Source organism: Paroedura picta, chromosome 9 (genome assembly GCF_049243985.1).
Source record: "Paroedura picta isolate Pp20150507F chromosome 9, Ppicta_v3.0, whole genome shotgun sequence".
NCBI lineage: Eukaryota > Metazoa > Chordata > Lepidosauria > Squamata > Gekkonidae > Paroedura > Paroedura picta.
In genome coordinates, this window is record NC_135377.1 from 58246284 (window position 1) to 58272556 (window position 26273).

Below are 26273 nucleotides of genomic sequence, written 5' to 3' on the forward strand. Positions count from 1 at the left end.
TATGTGCAGTTGCAGCACAGTTGCCTTCTATCAACCCTGGTACATTTCACCAGAATGAATTCAGCTCCAAAGAGGAGATGCTGGTCTGTCCTTGGCTGAAAACAGTATTGGAAATATAGGTAATGTTCCTTACATACTAACCATGTGAAGCAATGATTCATAATTCATACTTTAGACTCAGATTCCTTTAAGTAAAAACAACCAGTATTAAGTTTCAGAACATGGCAATTTTGCAGAATTTCTAATATGATGATTCCTTTTCTCTAACCACTTTTTTTCTTACAGTTTCTGCTGACAGCAGATGGTGATGAATGAGAGAGTGCACATCCCATTCATATGGGCTCTTTAACTCACTTCAACTTCTAAAGGGAAATAGATTTTTTTAAAGGTTTCACAAACTTAAAGGATATAATGTTGGGCTCCCACAGTTAATGAAGATCTAAAGTTTCTAAAGCCTGTTTGGATGCTTTCTCTGTGTTACACTTAGGTGTGTTTCTATCCCAACATCAATCTAGTCCAAGTTACATCATCCTACCGAACATTTAATTTCATTTGTCCAATGGCACCCAACATTGTGAAAAATCAGTCAGGAATCATACACTTATGCATGAGCAGGCCTTTGACTGAAATGTGTATCTGAAGGGACTTAAAACATACACAAACAAACTGAAATGTCTCCTTGCATCCTTCAACAATCCTTGTACGTATCTGCAGCCAGGGCTGTGGTAGGAGACACTACCTCCACCCAGACTGTGGCAGCAGCCAAGACCTTGGCCTGTGACTGAGGCAACTTACCAAGGTGGGAGCCGAGGGAGGGGGTGGGACTGGCAGCACAGATGGTAGTGAGGAATGAGAGGCTGATGGAGGAAGCATGGTAAATGACACATCTGAAGATCGAGGGGAAGAGGCCAGAAGAACATCCCCCCTCCCCAATTGTCCTGACCAGGGTCAGATCCTCCTTGGATGCTGGGATAGGAAGGCAGCCAGCTGAAAGCAAAGGTCAACCCATCTAGGAGGAGGAGGAAGACCTGGGTGACCAAGCCCTATGGTGCAAAGGGCCCAAGCTGGAAGCTTATTCTATCTCATTTCAATTGGTGACACAATGAATTATTTCTACATTCTTGCACCAAATTTATATATGCACACATATTATGAACAAGGAGAAATAACACTGATGAGTTAACATATGCATTGCAGTTTAGATGTTTTAATATTTTGAAACAGAAAGAAAATATTTAGGGAACATCAATCTCCAGACAAGAACTCTATTATAAAGGTATCCATGTATTGGATCCAACCAGCTTTTTCATTGAATCTTGCCCATCATATATACCCTCAATACTACAGCCCTTTCCCCACGTGAATTTGGTCCATTCTGAAGAGCCTTAATGGGCGGATACAACCCATTACTTTTAGAAACCAAAAAACAAAACAAAAAAGCTGTACAGTAGTGCTCTTAGAATGAAAGAATTAGAATCATAGAATTGGAAGGGGCAATACAGGCCATCTAGTCCAACCCCCTGCTCAGCGCAGGATCAGCCCTAAGCATCCTAAAGCATCCAAGAAAAGTGTGTATCCAACCTTTGCTTGAAGACTGCCAGTGAGGGGGAGCTCACCACCTCCTTAGGCAGTCTATTCCACTGCTGAACTACTCTGTGAAATTTTTTCCCCTGATATCTAGCCTATATCGTTGTACTTGTAGTTTAAACCCATTACTGTGTATCCTTTCCTCTGCAGCCAATTGCAAGTAATTGCAAGCATCGGGTTAATTTCTGTAAAATGAGCCTAAGTATTAAAATGACTTTTTCATGTTGCCTGAAACCTAATCCTGTATAGTCTAAGACCACTTATTTCTGTGGGAATGAATAACTCAGCACAGGACTGAATTGTAAATGACTTTTATTTTGACACCTGGCATGCAATCTAGATCTTACTGCATGGGAAAAAGGGTTCCTTTTCTCAAAAGAATAGGACCTTAACAAAACATGACTTCCCTTAAATTTGTTAACAGAATTTGTATTCACAGATCATAACTAGCTTAAAACAGAGAACTTAGTAACTACTTTTCGCAGCATAGTTAAAAGAGAATATATTCTTCTGGAGGAATCCCGAAACAATGTGGATTTTAAAAACTGTACTCCTTCCTGATGATGACTTGATACCTGCCTTGAAACCTAACCTCACTGACATCTATGAACACCAAGTGTGCAGAATTCTGCTTCTTTACTCTTATAGTGTGCTGAGTGCCAGAAGTTGTCAGGACACCACCAGCATCAAAAACTGAGAAGCACTTAAAATGTACAGGTGGAAGGTGCAGGAAGAGAGAACAGCAAACCCAAAGCTAGAGGATCAGACATCTCATCTTTCTGATCCTCTCCCTACACCTTCCTGGGTTGCTTCCTTGCCAGCAACAGGCTCATTTTTGAGGTAAGTCTCTTATACATGTTTCTCCGATGCTTCTTCCTACAGGAGAGTATCCTTTGCATGCAACCATGGCTTCAAACAGTATGCAGCAGATTTGCCATATGGGATGTGTGTGTGGAGGCACAAGGCTCCAAGAATGGCCTAACTGGGTCACACCAAGGCCCAACTAATCTAATATCGTGTTTCCAGCAGAGATTTGCAGGATTCTGCAGGAACTCACAAACACAGCTTTGTCTGTTCTGAACATCTGTGATTCAGAGATAGGCAGCTTCTGAACATGGAAGATGTATGTAAGCTTTTGACAGACTTATCCTGTCTGGAAAGATAAGAGGCCTAAAGAACTTTGCCTTATCACCCTTTCAGATATGAAAGGAATTTCAGAAACTGGATTTAAAAAGCATAAGGACTCAATCAAATTTAGTCCTGCTTTTTGGGGCTGAGATGTTTCTCAGCAAGCCTGCATTGGTCTACCTTTTCTAGTGCGGCTGTAGCAACCTGCACAACAGGTGGAAATTCAGAAATCCTGCTTCCTGTACAGCTGTTAAAGGCAGAGTTTGATAAAAAAAAGGAGCTTGCATAAGGTTTAGAAGGAAAGGAAGGCTAACATTTCTTCAAGTGATAACTAGTCTTTAAGGACTTCAGGCAAAAGCTGTCTTTGACAGCTCTTCTGCTATTTCCATTAACGTCTGCATTCTTCTGCTGACTGGGAAAGTTTGAAATTGTAATGATAATACCTTGCATTTTTGAAGGTTTCGGTATATGAAGACCTTTGAATGGGTACTAAATCAGATCTCAAAGCCTGCATAAGGATTTCCAGAGCAACAGAGGCAATATAAGGAATTATATTCATTAACACTGGCTAGATTTTATGCCATAATACACATTCAGGGGGGGGGGGGAGAACAATGAAGACACTGTCTTTAATTAAATGCATTAACAAAACACCAGAGCATCTGCATGCTAATATTTTTGCAACAGTTGTGCTTTGTGTCAGTGAATACATTTACTTGTGGGCAACAAAGAAAAGCATTTGTGCCACAAAAGTAGCTTCTCCCAACGTTGGCTAGAACATCTTATGCCTTTCTTTAGGAATAAAAATATGCATTGAGAGTTTTAATTCTCCAATTCGAGGGATAGTTTCAGTTTTTTTAAAGGTACAGCACAATTGCACCTTTGGCTTACTCTAGAAAAGTCTGGGTGCTGTCCTTTGAAAATATAACCATTTGAACACTAGCATGACTTCCATTTAGGCTATAGTTACCTGCATGTGATTGTTCTAAGGAGTTGGCACATGCATTTGGAAACTATTGTACATAACTTTATTTGGTGTGTTTTCTATACCTTACTTGACTAGTCAGCATTAAGGCTGCAATCCTTAACAAACCACTGAAGTCACCAGGACTTTCTTTGGAATAAACCAGCATAGGATTGGGTCACATATCACCATTAACACTTGAACTAGTTATCTCATTTGTCCCATTAACTTCAATGGGACTTAACTACGGCTAACTTGACCTGCTCTGGGAAGCCAGATTCTTCTTCAAATTGCTAGACTATAGACAAGGCATTTATTGCAGAATCTGAACCAGTTAGCCACTTGAGTTAAAACATTTTAATTCTGACATATTTCCAGAAAGAAAAAGCAATTCACCATTTCACAATGTGCATATTAAGTTTGTAACTTACTTTTAGGCTCTTCTATGTAGTAGTCCATTGGCTTTGTTTTTTCACTATTTTCAAAACTGAAAATAAATGTAATGGCCCTTTACATTCCTTTGGTCCTTGTGGACAGATACAAAAGCTCCCTGCTCCCGAATCTGACATCTGGTACCGAAAATTGATTTGTGTACCTAATATCCCGGTGGATGAAGCATGATATATACTTTTGGACTATGCAATAATGACAACCTTGATGATTAGCTCCACAAATGTAATGCTACATTCCACATGACAGTTAAACACAGGCACTGCCCAAGCACTCAGAACAGATACTGTATGCTCTCAAAAAGCACTCAAATCCAGTGTTAAATTACAATGAAGCACTACTTATTAATACAGGACATTCTGCTATGTCCCTAAAAATGCATCTGGATCCTATCCCACTCACTAATTCAGCTTAAGACTTTAAAACTGAATAGTCCATTCATGATCCTAAAATTCTTTCTAATCAAATTAATTGCAAAAATTGTGAGATTCTACTGTTAATGTCTATTATGATAAATTCCCCCCTTTTTAAGGATCCTCCAACTCCCCAAATAAAACACACTTCAATGAACAGTTTTAATGTAATTTTGCTATGCTCTTGAACTGCTTCTACAGAAGAATTTAAATGAACTAACATAATGTTAGCTGTAAACTGTGGAATTTGTAGTCACCTGTCCTTGAGTTTCAAATCAGTAAGCCTTGTTCTCTGGAGCTCAAAGATAATGTATGATAATTACCAAAATGCTAAAATGTCAAAGTATTTACCACAATCGTTAGTGTTGCTTCAGTCTCAAGAGATGGCATGTACAACGCATATGAAGACCTCTTTACTGCAAGGGCCTGGAAATGTACTTTGTGTTCTGCACAAAAACTAGTAAGTTTTGAGAATAGCTGCAGTTTTGCACAAAGGATGCAGATATCTTAAAAGGTATGCTTGTGCTTAGGTCTGAATGTCGAACTCAACATCCCAATTCTTCAGAATATGAATTTATAGCATACATTCTAAACCACAAATAGGAAATTGGTTTTTGCCTGCTTGTCAAAACCTCCCTGCAACTCCTACTTGTGAAAATGGGGTGTGTGCTTACAAAGAGCAGGGAGAAGAGAGTAGGTCTGTGCTTAGCTAGACAATTTGGGAAGAAGCTGTGCTCTAATGATGCTGATAACATAGGCATTGCCAGGCTTCCTTAAGTGGAGAATCAGTCCTGCATACTGAGAAAAAAATATCTAGCATTTGAGATACACAGTGGAACTCGCCTGTTTCTGTTCTAAATGGTCTAATGTGCCACAGCCAGTTCCTAATTGCTGGCCCTGCTTCTTAGAACACTTCTGCCTCGTTTTCTTTTGCTTCATAGTGGCTCCCAATAACCCTGAATACACAAACTGTCAAGCATCCTTTCAGAAGAAGAAAAAAAAGTCCTCACAACCACATTTGATCCAAACACTCAAAATCTATGAATGGCTAGGGGGAAGAGGCGGTTTCCCCCTATTCATTTAGGACATTTGTTTGTGAATGGAAATGCAACTGAATCCAATAAGTTCTGTTCCCTACCAATGTCTGTCTTTTTTGGGGTGGAGCACCAACTGTAGGTTAAGAACATAAGAAAAATTATGCTGGTCAAAGCAAATGCTTATCTAGTCAAGAATGCTATTTGCAGTACTGGTCAACTGTTGACTTTGAGAATCTTACAAGCAGGGTAGGAAACCTTCCTTAATTTTCAGAGGTAGACTAGCACTGAACATGTTTCCATTCAGCCATCCTGGCTAACAGAGGATGCTAGACTAACCATCTGGCATAAATTTTAGAAGGATCAAACATCTCAGGCAGGCTTTTTATAGTTTCCCTTTCTACCCACTCCACGGCTGACCTCCACGATAAAGACGCCTCTCACTCCAGAATTTGATGCTCAGTCTTTGATCTCCCGCTATCTTTGAGAGTGGAAGAAACAGTTGGTGTTCATTTGCCTTTGTTACTTAAATCACATTGATCTGGAATAAGCAATTGTCATGGTAGCTGTGTACCTAATGCACAAAGTTGTGTAGGACATGCACACATTAAGCTGGATCTCACAAAAGTGGATGCTGTGAGACATATGGGCGAAAAAAGTCTTGCAACTGGGAATCAGATTAAATTATTTTCATTGGATTTTTGTGCCAACACAGGTTCTTCTCCTCACTAAAGTTTTTCAGCCATGTGACATTTTGTCTATGTGTATCTCCAGCACCAGCTTTTGGGAGGTCTCAAAGGACTGCTGTGAGGGACTTCTGGGGACTTCCACGTTTACTGAAGCTAAAAAACAGAATTTGTATACACATATACAAATTTCACGAAGCAAACTTGACATCTATTTATTTTGTATTTTAACAATTAGTGCTTATTTTAAATGAAAGGCACTATGCAGGTTTCTCATTTGTGCCCAGAGGGAGATGGAAATTTAAAAGCCAGGAAACTCATGATTACTGTAGGCGGAGGAAGAAAGTAGCAAATGAATACAACCATGCCGACAACCCCCCCCCCCAATATCTGATTGTACTTCATCCTTCTGCCTATGACCTCATCTCACAGTATGCAAGTGTAGAATCTGTACTGTATCCAGCTAAACCTGAAACTAGCAAGGGTTAACTTGGTGTAATAGAGAATCCTAGTGGGGACAGACCAACAAAATAATTCACTGCATGAAGCTTATTATGATTATGTTCTAAAGACCATTTGCTTGTTTACCAGAAGAACCATTTGTTTGTTTAAAGGTGGACTTACTTTCAATAATTTCAGATGATTAAGTCTTTATTAAACTTTTCAAGTTTGGTTTTACGATCTCATATATTGCCAATAAACCACCTGGTCAACTTATAATGGAATGTTAAAATTTGTGACAACACAATTGGTGAAGAACAGACATCACTTGAATGTTGGCCAAGCTGTTATGCAGCACCTTCTCCATCACTACTATGGAATCTTACAAGCCAATGCAACTTGTGTACTACCAAGCCAATCACTAATGTGATTAAATTCCAGTTTTACCATTGTTTTGGTATAAATCTGATTGGGTACTCAAATTAAGTTCTATTATTAAAAAACAAACTCTGAATAGTATACTATACAGTGTGACAATGCATTTAAGGAAGAATTAAAAACACATCTCTGAGTAGGATTATAGTTTGCCTACTTGATGCAGGAGATCTCTCACTCTCAGCGGTCCCTTCCTGCTCAGCTGGGTGGAAGGGGGAAAAATGGGGATAGGATTGTAACATCACTTCCAGTTGAGAGCCAGTTTGGTGCAGTGGGTAAGGGCAGTGGCCTCTAATCTGGAGAACTGGGTTTGATGCCCCATTCCTCCACATTCAGCCACATGAGGCCTGCTGGGTGACCTTGGGCCAGTCATAGTTCTCACAGAACTCTCTTGGCCTCATCAACCTCACAGGGTGTCTTTTGGTGGGGAGAGGAAGGGAAGTTGATTGTAAGCCGCTTTGAAACTCCTTCAGGTAGTAAAAAGCAAGGTACTAAAAAAAACCCCCAGCTCTTCTTCAATCATGCCAGAAGTGACATTATTGAATCACCTGTGATGTCACTAGGTTGAGGTGAGGCCTCTCCCTCACCTTGTAAGTTTCCTGTTCGCTGCCATGCTGGCAACTCTTCCATTAACAAGGCTGGATTACAGATCTAGCAAGGAACTTTTCAGTCTCTATAGGTCTTCACATAATTGCTGATTGGCAGAGACGGGCTTCAGCAAAGGTCTTGGAGTGGAATTCTGTAGAGTAGGCCTAGTTTGCTGCACATCCTCCTCATTTTCTAACTTCTTCTGGCATGGGTACAAATTGCTTAGGGTCACAGGGAGGAAGGAGGAGGGAAGGGGCTGAAAACAAAAGCCTGTGGTTGCAGCTAGTGGGATCTGCTATGGCAGAAATTTGGAATCTATGAAAAGCATGTGGCAGCAATCCATACAACCCCACAGAGACTTTAAAAAAACACCCTCTCAACAAGTAAATTCTATCCATCCACCCACACATTTCAGATAGAACAATCCTTTGTGTTTCTAGAACATATAGTTTTTCTTGATCCCAAGTATCTCACACATAAACAGTACCATGGGGCAATGTAAATTCCCCCCCCAGGGTTTATTTTCTCTATAAAAGTCTCTTTTCCTTCTATTTCATAGGAAGCTGAAATTTAATTATTATTAGAACATACACACACACACTCAGATCTCTTGCAGGAAAGGAATGCTCAGCTGTTTGCCTTGTCATAAATGCATTAATGAATACCCGTGATGATTGGCAGTCTTGCCTATGGCAAAAATAGGTACAAGATAGGAAATCTACATATTTAAAATGAACATGCACAACAAATTAAAGAAGGCATTGTTCGCAATATATAGATTAATCATGTTTGGGGTATGGATGAGTTAAACTAGTTTCTGTGTATTTAAATAACTATATCCTTCTTTTATCCACCAAAGGAACAAAGAGGCTCATGACAACAAATAAATATGATACAAAACCCCCAATGAACGAACAAAACAACAGAATGTTTCCTGGGTTGGTCTAGAAGACATGGATGGGATCTTCTCAAGGTACTTGATATGAATCAAGGGCTCATGCCTCTGGCAACACCCAATTGCTATAAGGTTGTGAATTGTATGTATTTGTTTATATACCACCTTACCCAATAAACCAGATGAGGCTTATAGAAATATTAGGGGCAACAGACTGGGGGAAATGGTTCAACTTTTTTCAGTTAATATAAAGAGATCTGATCACAAGTCTCCAACATCCAGTTTGTTTTATCCTTTACTTAATCTCTTATGCTAGAGTTGAACTACAAGAGTAACTATAGGGTCAACCTGCAAGAAACACTCTGAGTACAATATTATGCAGAGTAACTCCAAACTAAACAACATAAGACTGCACTGTCAATCACATTAATTTATAGGGGGGAGGGGTATCTTTCCATATGTGGATTGTTTTCCTTAAAATATGGGAAACCCATATTAGACTATTTCACAGAGCAGTTATGCAACATTATATTGAAAGAGAGTTGCTGAAGGCAGTTTAGCTAATTTCCCCTGTCATTGAGAGAATTTCTGATGCTCACAGCATATGACTGATATTCTTTTAGATTGCATTTCTCATTTTGTAAAGCAGGCTTAGGGGGAGAAAAGATGTAAAAACAAGGGAAATGAGGTTTCTTTATCCCTAACAGAGTTTATTGGGTAATAAAACATGTCACAACGTAGAGTTGTTCAAAACTATATCAGGCACCTTCAAGACTCTTTTAATTTTTTTTAATATATCATCTTGTAAAATACAGGATCCATATCTGCCATCAAAGGTGCTGTTTTTTTAAAAAAAAAACAAAAACAAAAGTATAGCTACTGATCTATTTTTCTTCTTAGGAAGTTGTAACCAGCAGGATCAAAGCAACCATTATACTTTCTCTCATTTCAGTATTGAATTTGCTTTCCTGTTCTTCTGTCCTAGAACTGTGATCCTCTGATCCAAAAACATAGTTAAGGCTGTAACATTTGGATGTAATGCTTTGGAATTGTGGGGCCCATTTGGGGCCCTTTGTTCAGTCCAAATGTAGTACAGACAAGCACTAATGTGTGTGTGTGTATCCTGTCAGTCTGAAGGTTTATAGCAGCAACTATGCCTAGCACTCATTGGATGGCATCTGTGGTGTTGACCACCCCCCCACCCCCCAATGCCTTATCAGGGAAGTTTGCACTTTCTTTTACAATGGTCTTTTATAATTCGTATGACAACATGATAAACATACAAACTTGTGTTCAACTCAGTTAAAACTAATGAAGCCTCAACATTTGAAGCTTGGAGGCAGGGACATAGGCAGGACAAGACTGACTGGTAAGCCAAGCAGTCTTTGTTGGTGTGTGTCTGTTTTTCAATCTGCAACAACAAAAACAAAACAAAACATGCACCTTGTGGTTCAGCGACCTACTGTGGATTTTCCATTCAAATCTAAATCGGACTTGATCTTAAAAGTGATTCTGGAAATAGAAAGAAGAACTGGAGCCCTTTCAGAGAATCCCTGATCTCCTGAAGTATCTCAGGTACACTTGTATGGTAAGCTTTGCTTTTTAAAATCAAATGTGCCACAGAAAGCATCTTTATTTGATGGTGCTACATTGTTATTTGATGGTGCGGCATTAATTACTCTTTCCAATATAAATGAACCATCTCTCTGAAGCAAAATAAAGCTGGCAGAGTTGGAGAAAACACAGAGATAAGCAAAGCAGCATCAAACTACAAACAATTGTTTAAAAAGCAGCAGTAAAGCAGGTTCTGAAAGTTTGCATAAGTTTTCAACTGGCTGTGCATTAACAGAGCTGTTTATTGTACAGCTGCCTGCTCGTCAGATGATGGTGAATTGTCAGCCAGAGATCTGACTGGTAGATGGTGTTCCGCAATCTGAGATTTGGCCAAGTTCTTGAAAATTGCAGAGGTATCTTTGAAGGATTCTTCCTGTTCTAAACAACACTGTCTTCTGGAGTTGAGCTGATGTTATTTGCTCCAAACCCAGCATGTCCAGGGGTCTAGGTATTTCTTGAGACTTCTAGACTTCTATTCTCATTTTATCTACAGTTGTGATTGTGATATCAGGGTTATTATGCTCCAGGAGTTTATTGGCTTGTAATCAGAAGTTCAAAAAACTTCTCCATCATCTTGTTTGTGCTCCCATGAATTTCTATAATTAAAGTGACTTGGGACTTAAGGCAGATTTCATAATATGAAGGCCAATCCAATCAACAATAAGGACCTCTAGGAAACAATGCAGAAGGACTAGAATTACAGAATATCACTGCTAAAGGATGCCAAAGAAAAACAGTCTTAAGGCAGCAGAAACTAAGATGTAACATAGAGTAATGAAGAAAGGAGGTCACAGTGGTAGAGGAAATTGCAGTTAACAAGGTGGGTGATCTATACCAGGGGTAGTCAACCTGCATTTGCTGGCAGGGGCTCAAGGGAATTGTAGTCCATGAACATCTGGAGGACCACAGGTTGACTACCCGATTTATACAACACATATTGCAAAATACTACAGTGATCTCCTGTGCTGTTCTGGTAAGGTATTGTTCAAATGCCATTGTAAAAACTGCCCTCTTGAACATTCTGTTTGGCACATTCTGTGAAATGATGGAAATGTGGAGGATTTCCTGACGTTCTCAGACGGACTTTCTCAGACAGTCACCACAAGGTGACAGCCACTACAGAGAATGTGTGTGGTTGCAGTTCTGTTTTAATTTCAGCTTGTCTCTTTGGTGATGGTAACTGCAGTGCAGAAAACAGAATGCAAGGATCTAGCTACAAGCAGTTCTCTTCAGTACATACTCAGCCTTTCTTGAGATCCTGGCCATGGTTATTTACATATATAAGCACTGTGTAACCTAACATGCTTCTCCCTCTAAATTCAAGATCTGCTCTACCAGGTAACCTTACTGTCCCAACATCAAAGGGTATCAATGAAAGCTATCAACATAGTGACCTCTCAGTAACATTTCCGACTCAAATAACAACATGGCCTTGCATTTTGGAGGATTCACAGAATGGCATTTTGGCCAGAGAGCTCTTGATACAATAAAGTATGGTGTAGTTCGGCTTCCAGCTTACATTTTCTGAACAGTTCCAAGCATGAACCAACAAGTATAATGTGGGCAATAAAATTAAAAAATCAGTCCAGACCTACTTAATCCTCACAACTGAATGGCAGCTCAAAGAGGAATGGTGAATATCTCTTCCAGAAGCCATTCAGGACCTCTAGGGGAGGGAAGTTCCATTACCGAGAGCAACCACTAAAAGCATATTTTGTCATCTTCCGTAAATTATACAAATAGTCTAACTCCTCTACATTTTGCTGCCACAGTTCAAAGCAATAGAAATTATTCACACAGCATTTATTTCTGCATTTGAGATGGTGTCAACTGATTTTGCATCATTTTCTTGTTATTAGTAGTGGCTTTATCCTGGAATAAATGTCCAAGATGGTACATATTTGCATTTTTGCTATTCACTTGTCTGAATACTTTACAACTATGTGTGAACCCAAAGAAAAGCTTAAGATGATTAAAATACACAATACATCTGTTTTACTGTAAAGGAATTTTACAGTATTAATCCTGAACCCCCTCTCTGAGTTATGAAGACCACTGGTTAGTCTTGGAGAAGTCACTTGGTTTTATTTTAACCTGCCTCACAAGACTGTTGTGAGGATAACAACCTTGGCCTGGAGCCCACAGACCACCTATGTTCATTGAAAGGACATGTCAGCTGAATTTTCAACTTTTACTAAATAAACAAGCACTGCCACTGCTCTGGACAGGAATCATTACAGTCAGAGGTGTCTGAAGGTCTGGCATTTGCAGATAAGAAGGACTAAAACAGCTCCAAGAATTGAAGTTAGCACTCTTGGGGAGTGCCTTTCAAGTTCTATACATCAATCAACATTTTCTTGCAGTATTGTGTTTTCCAATCTCTTGATTTATGTTGCGAGCAAAAGTAATTTTTTAAAACTTTCTCCCTCTCCCTACTGCTCCTTCCTGGACAAGCTCACTGCACCATAGTCTGAAATGTAACTCAGTGCCTCGTGGAGAACAATGGTGGCTCACGGTATAGAACGGCAGCAGCAATCGATTGTACTTTACACAATATCAGCTTTTCAGCCCAAGCATTCAGGAGTGAGAAATTGCTTGCACAGTACCAAGCTTTGTACCAGTTAGTGGGAGTTACTGCTATTCTTTTAAAAAAAGAAACACTCTTATTTATATTAAAAAATTGAATTCGTTTTTCAAATATGTATAGTATTCTTCAGTATAACATGGTACAAAACAGTTACACAGAAAGAAATCTGTAGTTTCCAAAGAATGAAACTATAGGAATGGCTGTAAAGCTGCTGTTACTGATGTTCAGCATTTCAGAAAAGGCTTTCTTTGAATTCTGCTCCAACCTAAGGAGTCCTCCCTTCCTCATATATCTCATCTTGGCTGGGCCACTGTATTAGTCAACTACATTAATGTAGAAGAAATAAGTGGTCCTTCTGAACGATACTGAAGAAGAAGAGTTAGTTCTTATATGCCACCTTTTCTCTACCAGGAGTCTCAGAGTGGCTTACAATCGCCCTCCCTTTCCTCTTCCCACAACAGACACCCTGTGAGGGAGGTGAGGCTGAGAGAGCCCTGATATTACTGCTCCATCAGAACAGCTTTATCAGTGCTGTGGCGAGCTGGCTGCATGTGGGGGAGCGCAGAATCGAACCCGGCTCACCAGATTAGAAGCTGCAGCTATTAACCACTATACCAAGAAAACCGGACAAATATGCCAGTAGAACAGCTGGGAATACCCCCCTCCAAATTTAATTTTTTGTTGTTAAGGATTTTTTTTTTGTTAGTCAAAAAAACCTGTTTGGGAGAGTTGATGCCAATTTTTTAGCTGTTGGTAGAACTACTTTTGGTGAACTACTGGTCCATCTCTCATGCACAGTGAGATATATGGCAATTTCCCTCCTTCATACAGACAAGTAAGTTTTGCCTGTGTTCTTTGAAAGAAAGGGAATATGAGAGAAAATACAGCTCTCCCAATGGCACAAGGCCTGTTGAGCTGGAAGACTTTACTGCTAGCCGAAGGGATTCACAGGATCCAGCCTCGTATGTTACATGAATATATAAGTTCTTTCATTGAGTGTAATCTAGGGCCATTTCGCACAGAGCTCAAAGTTGCTATTTGGTTGCCGTTTGTGAAAGCGCTACTTCAAGTAGCGAAATGTAACTAGCCGTGCCCGTAACGCACAGCTGCGGTTTTTGCGGAATTTGGCACTTTCACTTCTCGCCACTTTCGTAACCCACAGGCTTCCGGTTCTCCGTCTTATCGCTACAAAGGAGGTCCCTTTTTAGCGCTTCTGGCCTCCCGTGCCCGTCAATCAAACTGCAGGCACACCTTTGACCTCGACCCTGAAGCCGAACTTGTCGGGGTTCCCTTTTTTTTTAAAAAACCCAGGAAACCCCGTAGCAACGCGTTATCGTCCGATCATTGGCGCCCTTGGAACGTGTTTTCTATTGTTTTCTAGGAACCAGATGCATTGACATGTTTGATTGGTTAATCCCCGCCCACAGTACACGCCCACAGGTTACCTGCTTATATGCACCTGGGCAGACACGCGGTCGGCCTCACTCTTTTGTTTGCGTAGCCTACTGCCCGCAGCACAGGTCAACGTTGCAATGGAGAGGCTTATTTTTCAATTGCTGGCTTACATGCTCGCGGTGGTCCAGCGCATGAATACCGCCTTGTCGCGTCGGACGTATGCTATCGCGGAGTACCGAGAACGGGTGGCCGGAACGCTGACCAGCAGCAGAAGACGTTCTGTAAGGGTAACCATGGCGGCCAAGAAACGCTGGCAAGCTCTGGCAGAGGTCCGGTTCCCCCCCCGGTTCTGGGTGGACGAACGATCCTCTGACTGGTGGGAGAATTTTGTGTGGACTCGCTGGGATGATGACCACTGGATTGCCAACTTCAGGATGTCGAGGGGGACATTTTTTGAACTCGTGGAGGCTCTACGTGGACGCATGGAGAGGCAAGTCACTGGCATGCGGCGCCCCGTTCCAGTTGAAAAAAGGGTGGCTGCCGCATTGTGGTACTTGGCCACCCCTCAGTACTTCCGGACAGTAGCCCAGCAATTCGGACTCGGAGTCACTACGGTTGGCGATATCCTTAAGGAGTTCTGCCTCGCCATGGAGGCGGAATTGTTCAGCAAAGTCGTGTGCCTCGGAGACCGGCTTGGAGCGGTGAGTGTCATTCCATCCCCTTTGCCCTTTAAATTTTTTTTCTTGTTTGACAGGTCAGCAACGAAGACGCGATACACCCCACGCTGACATGCCATGGCTTATATTCTTTTCTTTCCCTTATTCCAGAGTATGGACGGGTTTGCCAGGCTTGGATTCCCGCATTGTTTTGCGGCCGTCGATGGAAGCCACATCCCTATCCGTGCCCCCGGGGGAAGCATAAAAGAGTACGGGAACAGGAAGGACTTTTGCTCTGTTCTCCTGCAAGGAACAGTGGACTTCTCCGGCCGGTTTATCGATGCCGAGGTGGGGTGGAGTGGCAGGAGGCATGATGCCCTTGTTTTCAGGGAATCCAACCTCAGGAAAGCCATGGACGAAGGGGTCTTTGTTCCAGGAAACCCCACCGCCACCATTGAGGGCGTGCGTGTGCCGGCGTTGGTCCTCGGGGACGGAGCCTACCCATTACGACGCTGGCTCATGACTCCCTACAAGCGGCCAAGGACGGACGTGCAGAGCCACTACAACCTCAGTCACTCCCGGGCAAGGAATGTAGTGGAGCGTGCCTTTGGACGTTTGAAGTCACGGTTCCGTTGTTTAATGTCACGACTCCATGTACATATTGACAATGTGACTCCGCTGATAATCGCATGTGTGATTTTGCACAACATATGCGAGGACAAGGGACATAACATCCCCTTCCCTGAGGACGAACCTGAACCTGTAGTCCTTCAGGATACACAGGACATCCCTGAAGCAAGGAGAAAAAGGATATATGCTGAGGGGTGCAAGGTTCGGGACGCCATAGCCACCCACATCTACAGAAACAGGAGGCGTGTTTAATTGTTTTTCCTACTCTGTTGTTGAATAAAGTTTTGTGTTCTTTGTTTAACCTTGTCTTGTGCGGTTTGTGTACTTTGCCAGCAAAAAAACGGGGATTCTCTGGTCCAAAAGCACTTTGACAGCCCTAAATGCTAACTCCCCACTGAAATTGACAAACACAATACGGAAGCGCTGAATGGGGAAAGTTCGGGGAGGCGGGTAGCCAGGAAGTATTGGCGACCCCTGTCAAACCGGAGGATCAATCCACTCATGTTCCAAGGAATAATTTTATTGGTGGGCAGCTTTGATACATTTAAAAAACGGGGTGGTCGATCGGAGCAACGCACGTTCGTTCCCTAACCGTCATTCCGAAGATGCCGAAGCCACGGAAGGGCTCCTTCTGGCAGCGCGCCGAGGCTGAGGCACTTCTGGAGCTGGTGCTACAATCAAAAAGTGTTGGCCGCCTAATGGCCAGCACCCATTGCCACACCAAGGGTGCCTACCTGGTGTTGGCTTCAAAGCTGAGGGAGAGGGGCTATGTCCGGACCTGGGAGCAGGTCCGGACAAAATTCAAGCGCCTTAAGCTGGACTTCCTAAACAGTCTGGAACAGTGGGGGGGGATCCCGCAGCCAAGTGGGAGGACGGTCTTCCACGACCAGATGGTGAAAATATGGGAGAAGGCTGGGAAGCCCCCCCTGGACATGAGGAGGCATATGGGTGAGTGCTGCCCTCGTTGTGTTTTGCCCTTAAACATGCATGGAATGACTAGCTGCCTCTTTCCCCTACTGTCCCCAATGAAATTCGAGAAAGTATTTAGATGCTGTCAACCCCCTCAGACTTAGCCAGCCAGTACTGTAGAACCACTTTGGTTATGCGCTTAGACTCTAACTGTGGTGTGTCCACCAGCTGTGTTTCATCTCTGTTTTGTGTGCTTTTAATTATGATTTGTCTTTTTCTTTGCCCAGCCACACAATCACCATCCAAGCTGGCAACAGCACCTGAGCGTGAGGAGGGGGAGGAAGAGGGACCTTCCACCTCGGGACAGGCTGCAGGTGAGAGTTTTATGTCTGTGAGGGAGACCCATGTGTGTGTACCCACACGGAGCCATATGGGAGCCTGATGTGATGCTTCCTTTTGGAGTGTGATCAAATTCTTTGTTTGATTTCTATAGCTGAAACTGTGGAGGCAAGGCTGCGTGCCATGGAGGCCAGAGTTACTTCCCTGGAGGCTCAAGTGGCGGAGCTGAAAGGGGAGATTGAGCAGCACAGGCAACAGAGGGAGGCGGAAGAGCGTAGGTTATGTTCCCCACTGCCCAACTCTTCTCACACTGTGGCTAAGGCCACTTAAAAGTGTATGCATGTAAACTAAAGAAATTTGAAAATATGTGTGGTACTAATGTGTACTTTTTCTCCCTCCCCACAGTTAAGAAGAAGGAGGACGAAGAGCTCTTCCGGCGCAAAGTTAGGGGGACCGTGGGACGGCTGTGCAGGAGAGTTAGGGCGATGGAAGGGGCTGGGGAGGGGAGCGGTGGGACCTGAGTTTTGTTTCCTGTTTGTGTTTTGGGGTAGGGGTTGGGGGGGGGGGGCTCCAAGTTTCATTCCCCAATGTTTTTCCCCTGTTAAATGTATACTTTTGTTAAAAAAAATTGGTTTTCCAGGGGGGTGGGGGGTGGTGGTGCTGGTGGGGCTCCAAGTTTCATTCCCTAATGTTTTTCCCCTGTTAAAATGTTTTTTAAAATAAAATGTTATTGCAAATTTTATAACAAGACTCCAGTGTGACTTCTTAAACTCGCACATATTTAACCCCACACCACACTCCTAAAACTCCTTGAACTAACACCCCTCCAACCTCCAACCCACACAGCAGAACCACAATATACACAATCACTAGAGAGGCCGCTTTCAGCCTTGCAGATTCTACAGTAGGGTACACAGAGACAGAGTCAAAAATATAAACTTTATTCAACAAACAACAAAACACAGATAACATGAAATAGAAAAAGTGGGCAAAACTAGGAGGGGGAGTACTTGTCTGCTGGTTTTATTTTTCTCTTTCCGAGAATAGTCCTCCTTCTTGTTTGGGTGGAGGCATTCTGAGAGGGAGTCGGTGGGGTGGGTGCTGGAAGTGGTGGTGTTGGTGTGGGTGGTGGTGGGGGGGCGATTTGTGGAGGGTAGGCCCTTTCCATGACCGCTACAGCCCTCTCCATGAGTCTCCTTATCAGACGCACCTCCTCCACGCCTTCGCGTAGGATTTGGTTTGTCTCTCTAAGGACTGCCCTCAATTTTCTCCCCTCCTGGGCAATGAGTGTGAGCATGGCTTGGTCAGCGGCCGCGGCACGCCGTGACTCCTCATAGCAGTGCTCAAGGAGCCTCTCTCCCACGCTTGTCAAGACGGAGACGCGCCTCAGCCTGCCGCGTTCCCTCGTAAGCCTCTCCTCTGCTGGGAGCGCACCTCTAGGTGGTGGGCTGCCTGGAGCCAGGGGTGGTTCCTCCTCCTCATCTGAAAGAACCTCTGTTGGCAAAAAATGAGAAACAAAACTGTTAGTAACATCCAAAAAGTCAAAACACACCATGGTGGACATGGTGTTCTTTTTTGTCCCCGTGTTTTCCTGCCAAGAATTTAAACAATCCCCGGCGAGCACATGGCTATTGTTTGTTTGCCCATGGTGTGCTTTTACTTTTGCCTACTTGCACAGCAGGACTCTCAACAATTAAAAGGGAGCACATGGTTAGTGCCTAGCGACATTGTCCTGCAGCTATGGCTCGAAAGGAACAGGTCATGCACGCTCACCATCTTGAATCTGTATCCGCCTGCGCCGGGCAGGAGGTCCAAGCACCCTAGGCTGTTCCTCCTCCTGTGTTCCGGGTATGAAATCTGCAAAAAAAGGAAAAAAAACAGATCTAGGACCAAAGGGTGGCAAAGCCAGCTTCAAAGCCTACACCAGCAACGCAGAGGGACTCTCTTCTTTCTCTTAGCAGTGCTGCTGCCCTGCACAAACAGAAAAGCACAAAGCAGTTAAAACAGCCCCCCCCCCTATTTTTACTAATACCTACCAATGTTAGTTGATGCCCCCGAATCACTATCCACGTCAGGTGCTGCTGGAGACTCTAGGGGCCCCGTCCCTGGCAACTGTGTCTCTGTGGACAAGAGCAGAAAATAGTGAAAAACGAGCAAGCATACACCATGAACCACAAAGCAAGCTCCCAAAGTTGTGAGCCAAAGTACTGCAGAAGGCCTATGGGCGAGGCATGCTGCAAATATTTTGGGGCTGTTGGTGAAACATGACCGTTTCAAATACTAACCACATCAAGCACTCCACAGCCAACCATCTTAATAAATCTTTTAAAAATTAAAATTAAATTATAAAATTAAAACCGTTTCAAATAGTAACCACAGCAAGCACTCCACAGCCTACCTTCTTTTAAAATCTTTTAAAAATTAAATTATAAAATTATAAAATTAAAACCGTTTCAAATAGTAACCACAGCAAGCACTCCACAGCCTACCTTCTTTTAAAATCTTTTAAAAATTAAATTATAAAATTATAAAATTAAAACCGTTTCAAATAGTAACCACAGCAAGCTCTCCACAGCCTACCGTATTATGCGTTGCAACGAACACACGAGAAAACGATGCCCAAACGTCAGAACACACATTTGCTTAAAAGGAAATATAAAATAAAAAGAAAATCACTTACCGGAGGCAAGGGGCGTTTGCTCAGGAGCCTCCTCTGGCTCCCCAGGAACGATGGCGATCAGGTCCAGCGTTACCGATTCCGCGGCTCGTTGCTGGACGGGGGGTGGAGGGCGAAAGCTGGAGGAGGTTCCCTCGCCGGGATCCTCCTCAGCGGGTGGTTCCTCGACCGGGGCAGCCGGCTTCCGAACCACCTTAAGGCTCCGGCCGACGCGCTTCGGCCTGCCGGATCCTTCCCCGTCCCCGTACAGCTGGCGCTGCTCCTCGAAGTAGGGGCAGGTCACCTTTTCGTTGCCGGAACCCTTGTTATGGTTCACGGCTCTCATGTACTCTGCCCTCATTGTCTTCGTCTTCGACCGGCATTCAAGGCCGGTCCTGTTGTGGCCCAGGGCGCGCATCTTAATAGCCACTTGTTCAAAAACCTCCCTATTCCTGTGGGAGGACTGGAACGCGTCCTGGATTTTCTCCTCCGAGAAAATCCCGATCAGGTCCCTGATCTCCGCGTCCCTCCAAGTTGGGCCACGGCCGGTTGCAGGGACGGACGAGGCTTGAGAAGACGATTCCATGTTGCTTTTGCTAGTAGCTGAGCAAAATGGTGGTGGGAGGTGCAGGGTGCAACGGATCATATACCTTCCCGCACACAAAGACAAAGGGACTAGCCGGCTCCTGATTGGTGGAGGGCAGCAGGGGACACGCACATTGGCCACATCAGGTCACATGTCACGTTCAAAACTCCTCGCGCGGGAACAGGATCTGCTCCTAATGGCCAGATTGGCGCCCTTGTTGTTTGACTTAACGCATGCGCGTATTCGTTTACACGCGAGAAGAGCAGTTTGAACATGCAGCGGGAGCCATTTTAGGAAAATGTCCGCCATTACACAAACGCATGCCGGTGTTCAACCGAGAGCAAGTGCGGCAGTACTCGGCAGTTCCCCAATAATATTCACCAGCCACAGCATAAATCAACCAAACATGACATGTAACTGGCGTACGTTCGTTGGCACGCTCAGAGGAATGTTTTTTAAAATGAACGGGGGACGGCGACTCCGCTTGCCGGAGGTCTAGCCGCCAATGGAAGGGGTTGTCCGCACCCAAGCACAAGCACGCACCGGGAACCACACAAAGACCCACTACACATAAGCCGCCCCTCATGATATCACCTCGAATCATGTCTATTGAACCCCTGTAAGCTAAGCAGGAGACTGCGAGCGGCGACCGTTCGTTGGCACGCTCAGAGGAAAATTTTTTAAAATGAACGGGGGACGGCAACTCCGCTTGCCGGAGGTCTAGCCGCCAATGGAAGGGGTTGTCCGCACCCAAGCACAAGCACGCACTGGGAACCACACAAAGACCCACTACACATAAGCCGCCCCTCATGAAATCACCACGAATCATGTCTATTGAACCCCTCTAAGCTAAGCAGGAGACTGCGAACGGCGAATGTTCGTTGGCACGCTCAGAGGAAAATTTTTTAAAATGCTCCCTGTACGTTGACTCCGCTAGGACTGGCCGATGGTAGACGGGGTTTTAAGCTTTGGGCAAATTTTGGGAACGTGACGGTGTGTGCCACTGTGCTTGTGAAAAACTCTTGTGGTGTCCGGGCAGAATTTCCGAAAGTGATCGTGCTTGAAAGCCAGTCGCTGTCCCGTTGCCTCGTAGATCCCCGCTCGCTCGGAGAAAAAAAAAATGGCGAACAGTTCGCCGGAAGTTTGGAGGACAGGCTCGGGAGGAGGGACTTTGAAGAACCCGCAACAATGGTAACGCACAGGTCTTTAGCGCTACTGTTGCAGATTGGTTGCAGGAGTGTATCGCTATCCGGAGGGTGAATCCAGTTTTCTGGATTCCCCTAGAAGCGCTACAACGAAGCGCTTTTTGCGGGTCGGTTTCAGGATTGTTGCAGATTGTTTACGACGTCGTGCGTTATGGCAAATTAGTAGCGTTTTCAATCAGCAACCATTGTGCTATTTTTAAGCCGTGGGAAATGCCCCCTAGTTTTAAATTGGATGTGCCCAACCTCCATTTACATCAGCTAAATCACTGTTTCACTCTTTAACATAATCACAACATAATGACATTTTCTATAGTGAACATATATTGAACTATGCAGAAGATTTGCAAATGGCTAAGCATTATGGAGGTTTCAGATATTGCACATTTTTCAGCTTGCACCTCATATTGTGTATCCTTCACAATTATATTGCCTTTCTGTTGGGAAAAATATGACTGGGCAAAATTGCATTATTAAAAAAAAATAATTACCAGATCTGCATATTGATACAAGCAGATTTATCCAGATGGATTTAATTACAAATCTCCTGGTTGGGCAAAATTTCTGCAATGAAGATGAAAGTATTGCCAAAACTAATATTTGTGTGTCTCAAATGTTACTCATACACACAGAAAAAAGAACATAGAAAGAATGACACAGATAGAGAAATACATTTATATGGAATGATAACAAACCAAGATAAGTTTCAAAGTATTATAAGACACAAAATCATCATTATCATTTTTATTCTTGTATCCTGCCCTTCACATGAGGCTCAGGTGGGTAACATCAATGATAAAATATAATCATGATAACATTAAGGCACATGTTAATTTAAGTTAAAAACATTTTACAGTTATCCCCAAACATCTGCCATTTGATGTATCCATTGGGAAGGTTTTCTTTCTTTAGGTAGATGAGTCTGATCTAGCAGATGTTTCCCAGCCTCAACTACAGGTCTGGTGGAATAGCTCTGTCTTACAGCTTTGGGGCCAAGGACTCTGAGCAGGTTTTGGTCTGCCAACTGTAGTGCTCTTTATGGTTAACAGCGGTGACTTCTAATTTGGTGAGCTGGGCTTGATTCCTCAATCCTCCATGTGCAGTCAGCTGGATGATCTTAGGCTCATCACATTACTGATAGAGCTGCTTTGACCAAGCACTCTTGCCACGGCTCTCTCAGCCTCACTTACCTCACACGGTGTCTGTGGCAGGGAGAAGAAAGGGAAGATGATTGTAAGCCACTTTGAGAGTCCTCGTAGTGAAAAGTGGCATATAAAAACCAACTCTTCTTCTCTCTTCTTCTTTGAGGAACATAGTAGGAAAACTGATCCATGAGATACACTGATCCCAGAATCTAATCCAGTCTTTAATCTGGAGCCATTGCAGTTAGGCAAGCACAGGTTTCATGTGTAGCTTCCACTAGGTCCCCATAAGGTCCTGTGCTGAGGCAGTTTGGACCAACTGAAGTCTCTGAAGCAGTCTCAAGGGAAGCCAAATTGAGCAAATTGCTGAAGTATAGCCTGGAGGTGACCACTGCATGTATCACTGTGCCTAGGTCAGGTACCAAGAGGTAGGGTGCCAAATGTTGTACCAAGCATGGATGAAAGAATGCCAGGTATGCAATATTCATGATCAGGACCCCATCAACAAGGACGTGTCCAGAACCATGCCCAGGTTCCTGGTGAATGTCACAGAAATTAGTTGGACCCCCTCAAGAGCTGGGATTCTCAGCATCTGTCTCTTGACATACCAGAGGACCTTTGTCTTGGGTGAATTCAACTACAGCCGACTTTATTTGGTCCACTCCACCACAGACACCAAGCAATTGGCCAGATTGTCTGGGGATGTTGACAGATGGCAATCCATTAATAGAAATAGCTGGATATAATTCATATATTGGTGATAATCCAGTCCAAAACTCTGGATCATCCAGGCAAATGGGTGTTTGTGTGGATGTTAACAATGGGGAGAGTAATTTAGGTCTGAACATTGGGAGATGCTCCCCCCCCCCTAATGCCACCCTCTATCCCTGTGCATGTAGAAAGACAGTAGTCACTGATGGGCCATGCCTTGTATTTCCACATTAGTTAGGTGGTGTGCCAAAGGCCCATGGGTGACTGTATCAATGGTAATTTCTTATTGCACTGCTATTAGAAATACAGATATATTACAATTGCACAAACATATCTGGGCGAAAAACTCAAATCATTTTCTAATGGGATATGTATAGAGCTTTTGTGAGAGGGAAAAATCCTGCTGTAAAAAGAGGGGGACCAAATGTATTTTGTAGACAGTAATAGCAATGGGCTGAATAAGAGCCAATAATTCCATTCTCAATCTGGACAATGTTCCATTGGCTGGTGAAATAGATGGAGGTATATTTCTTGAAATAGGAGGTTTGCTGCTCTGTAGAGTTGGCATTTTACCAATTTATAAAAGGCCGAAAAAAGCCTTGATAAATATATTAATCTGGTTCCAAGAATGTGTAATATGGGGATACATGCCAGATATATTTGGAATATTACAAAAGAACCATAGACTAGGATGTCAAGAGTAGCATTGGTTGCTAAAAGGCAAGCACATCATATACAGAAAGTTAAAACTGAACCAGACACATATGCAATAGAATTAACAGAGAAGGAAGATGAAATATATTAAACATCAAATTATGAAAGAGGGGAGGTATATATGGACTTTTTGTGTAAGATTTTAAAAGAATATAATAGTGATTTTCATGCTAAGTTTGTGCAAAGATCTAATCAACTAATTAACCATGAACAAGACAATTTATTAATGCATTTAATGATAATGCAAATGTTTATAAACCTCATATGAAGTGGGAATTGGAACTTTACCCTCAAGAAAATTAACCTAAATAAGCTGAATAAGCTTACCACTAATATACCATTTTAAATACAAAATTAAGCCTATTTTAGAAAGAAAGGCTCCAATCAACAGCTAAATATTCAATTATTTACTAGGCAAATAAACACACACACATTATTCATGCATGGCATACTGCAGACTTTAATTAATGAGACTTACAGTCTACTGGAATTTTGGTTACAGCACTTGCATAATTTATATTCAAGGGCTATTAGCTAAAGGTGACAAAAGTCTGTTATTCTGAGGGAAAATATACTTCTCATCCCAGAGACTATTTCAACCAGAGAGAAATGCAGCAAATCTTATGAATCTTGAGAAAGATAAACTGTGAAATTTCAGCCACAATGTTATCTTGCCGAATGGATTAAAAAACAGGGAACCTAAACCATATTCTAGCACAAAATTTCAATTTCAGGTATAATTTGGGATGGAAAATACAACTTTGGGACCACTGACTTCAAGGCTGACTTTATGATAGCAATGATCCATCTCTGATATTGATTGAACAGCTATACACCAACCTCCCATTGCACTCATTGTTGTGGACAGAGCAATAACAGTTGTCATAGGATGAAATTTTCCAGTTAATGTAAAATAAAGTTCTGTTCTATCAATATTTTCATATAACAAACATTGACCGCAGGGCCAATCTCCCACCCTGGCCTGAGACATGGCCTTGTCTGGAACTAAGGAAAGCTCCACCGGAGTCCCCTGTATGCTGTGTTAAGCCACCACCCTGGCATAGTAAATCCAAAATTTAAATCAAAATTAGTTACCTGGGATCTGAGTACTTTCTCTAGCTCTGAAGTGGAAACCACTAGTTCAGGCAGTGAAGAGGACATACTCCCAACCTATGGACTATAGCAAGCAAACCCGCACAAGCAGCTGCAACTCTGTGAGAAGCACTACTCCAGTACAAACCAACAAAATAGACAAATAGGCTTGTGTGCTCATTTGAACACTCAGAATTTCTAACTAGATTAGACAGGCCATCAATAAGCCTTGGCATCTGCTATCTGATATTTCAGACTGCAATGCTAAACCTTTAATTGCCTGGATACGTGGACACAATACAGGTGAATTATTTTCTCCATGGAAAGCGGATTGGGGGAGTAATAACAGGAATCTCCCATGGGGTAATCACAGATGTGGCAATTGCATTATTTCTGAATCAATGTTGGAAATTGATCAATATGCTAATGGTTTTTACTGTAAAGATTGATGATTTCATTACCTGTATATCAAAAATGTACTATATACCATTTTATGCCTCTGTAAACTTATGTGTGTGGATATTTGCAGTAGATCTTTGAAAGTACGCATGGTGGAACATTTAAGCAGAATTTTCAATGATATTAGAGAAACTGTTGGTTTCCCACTGGAAGGATTTTAAATACATGCCAGACGATTTGTTTTTTTTTTTTTAACTTGAAATTATTAAAGAACAGTCAGGAATGGACACACAACGTGAATGCTTCATGATCTTTAACACTCTACCTTGGGAGATCTAAATTCAAATTGGGATCTATCCTGTAAAGCAGTGGTCCCCAACCCGCGGCCCGCGGCCCGGTGCGTGGCATGTGTGGGCGGGCAGTTGCCCTGCCGGTCCCCAGCCTCAAAAAGGTTGGGGACCACTGCTGTAAAGGAAGGATTAGCAATTCAGCCCATTAGATTTAATTATCTCCTAGGCCCATTATGCACGGCCGCCGAAACAGCGATTTCGGGTCACATGGAAAACGCGGAGGGGGAAGATGCAAAGCACACCGGTTATGCATGCGACGGGGCCTAACGGTGGCAAAACCCAGAGTAACCGATTATGCACGCGGTGATCCTGGCGCCGCTTCTGGTTGCGCCCCGGTCACCCGGAAGCTGCGCTTTCTTCCGCGTTTCGCTAACATGACTTTTTTGGCGGCATGCACTGAAGCTGCGGCCGGTTGCAGCTGGCACCATACGTTATCGGTGATTTTAGTCGCCGCCATTCCACCCCGAATGTGCGTTATTCCCCCCGTGCATAATGGGTCCATGTGGTGCTCATTTGACAGCTATGGAGGGTTATAAACTTTTGAACTAGTAAGGTTTCTTTGGGTATAGAGGAGTGGGACTCTCCATGAGATTGTGAGCAGACAGCCCAAGTGATACTTTAAGGTATGGTATTCCATGGAAAGATTCTTTTTCTACCCAACATGATTGTA

The 26273-nt window shown here is 43.1% G+C and overlaps 2 protein-coding genes across 8 annotated transcripts in view; one reads left to right on the forward strand and one right to left on the reverse strand.

The window, feature by feature from the left end:
• MBP (myelin basic protein) overlaps positions 1–26273 on the reverse strand; it is a 135204-nt gene that overhangs the window by 30641 nt on the left and 78290 nt on the right. The window contains exons 4-6 of one of the 7 annotated variants that reach the window (XM_077352931.1): positions 18788–18871; positions 18525–18608; positions 17314–18245 (exon numbers count right to left, since the gene is read on the reverse strand). The exons of the other annotated variants lie outside the window; for them this stretch is intronic. Coding sequence (XP_077209046.1) covers positions 17746–18245; positions 18525–18608; positions 18788–18871 — 668 coding nt within the window. The 3' untranslated portion in view covers positions 17314–17745. Of the gene's footprint in view, positions 1–17313; positions 18246–18524; positions 18609–18787; positions 18872–26273 lie in introns of those variants that run through there. 7 annotated transcript variants of the gene reach the window in all.
• LOC143845005 (uncharacterized) lies at positions 60–17314 on the forward strand. The gene is made up of 6 exons (XM_077352934.1): positions 60–119; positions 2236–2427; positions 8586–8699; positions 16700–16786; positions 16906–17025; positions 17157–17314. Exons 3-6 carry the CDS (start codon positions 8684–8686, stop codon positions 17270–17272), a joined length of 339 nt encoding a protein of 112 aa, XP_077209049.1. The 5' UTR covers positions 60–119; positions 2236–2427; positions 8586–8683; the 3' UTR covers positions 17273–17314.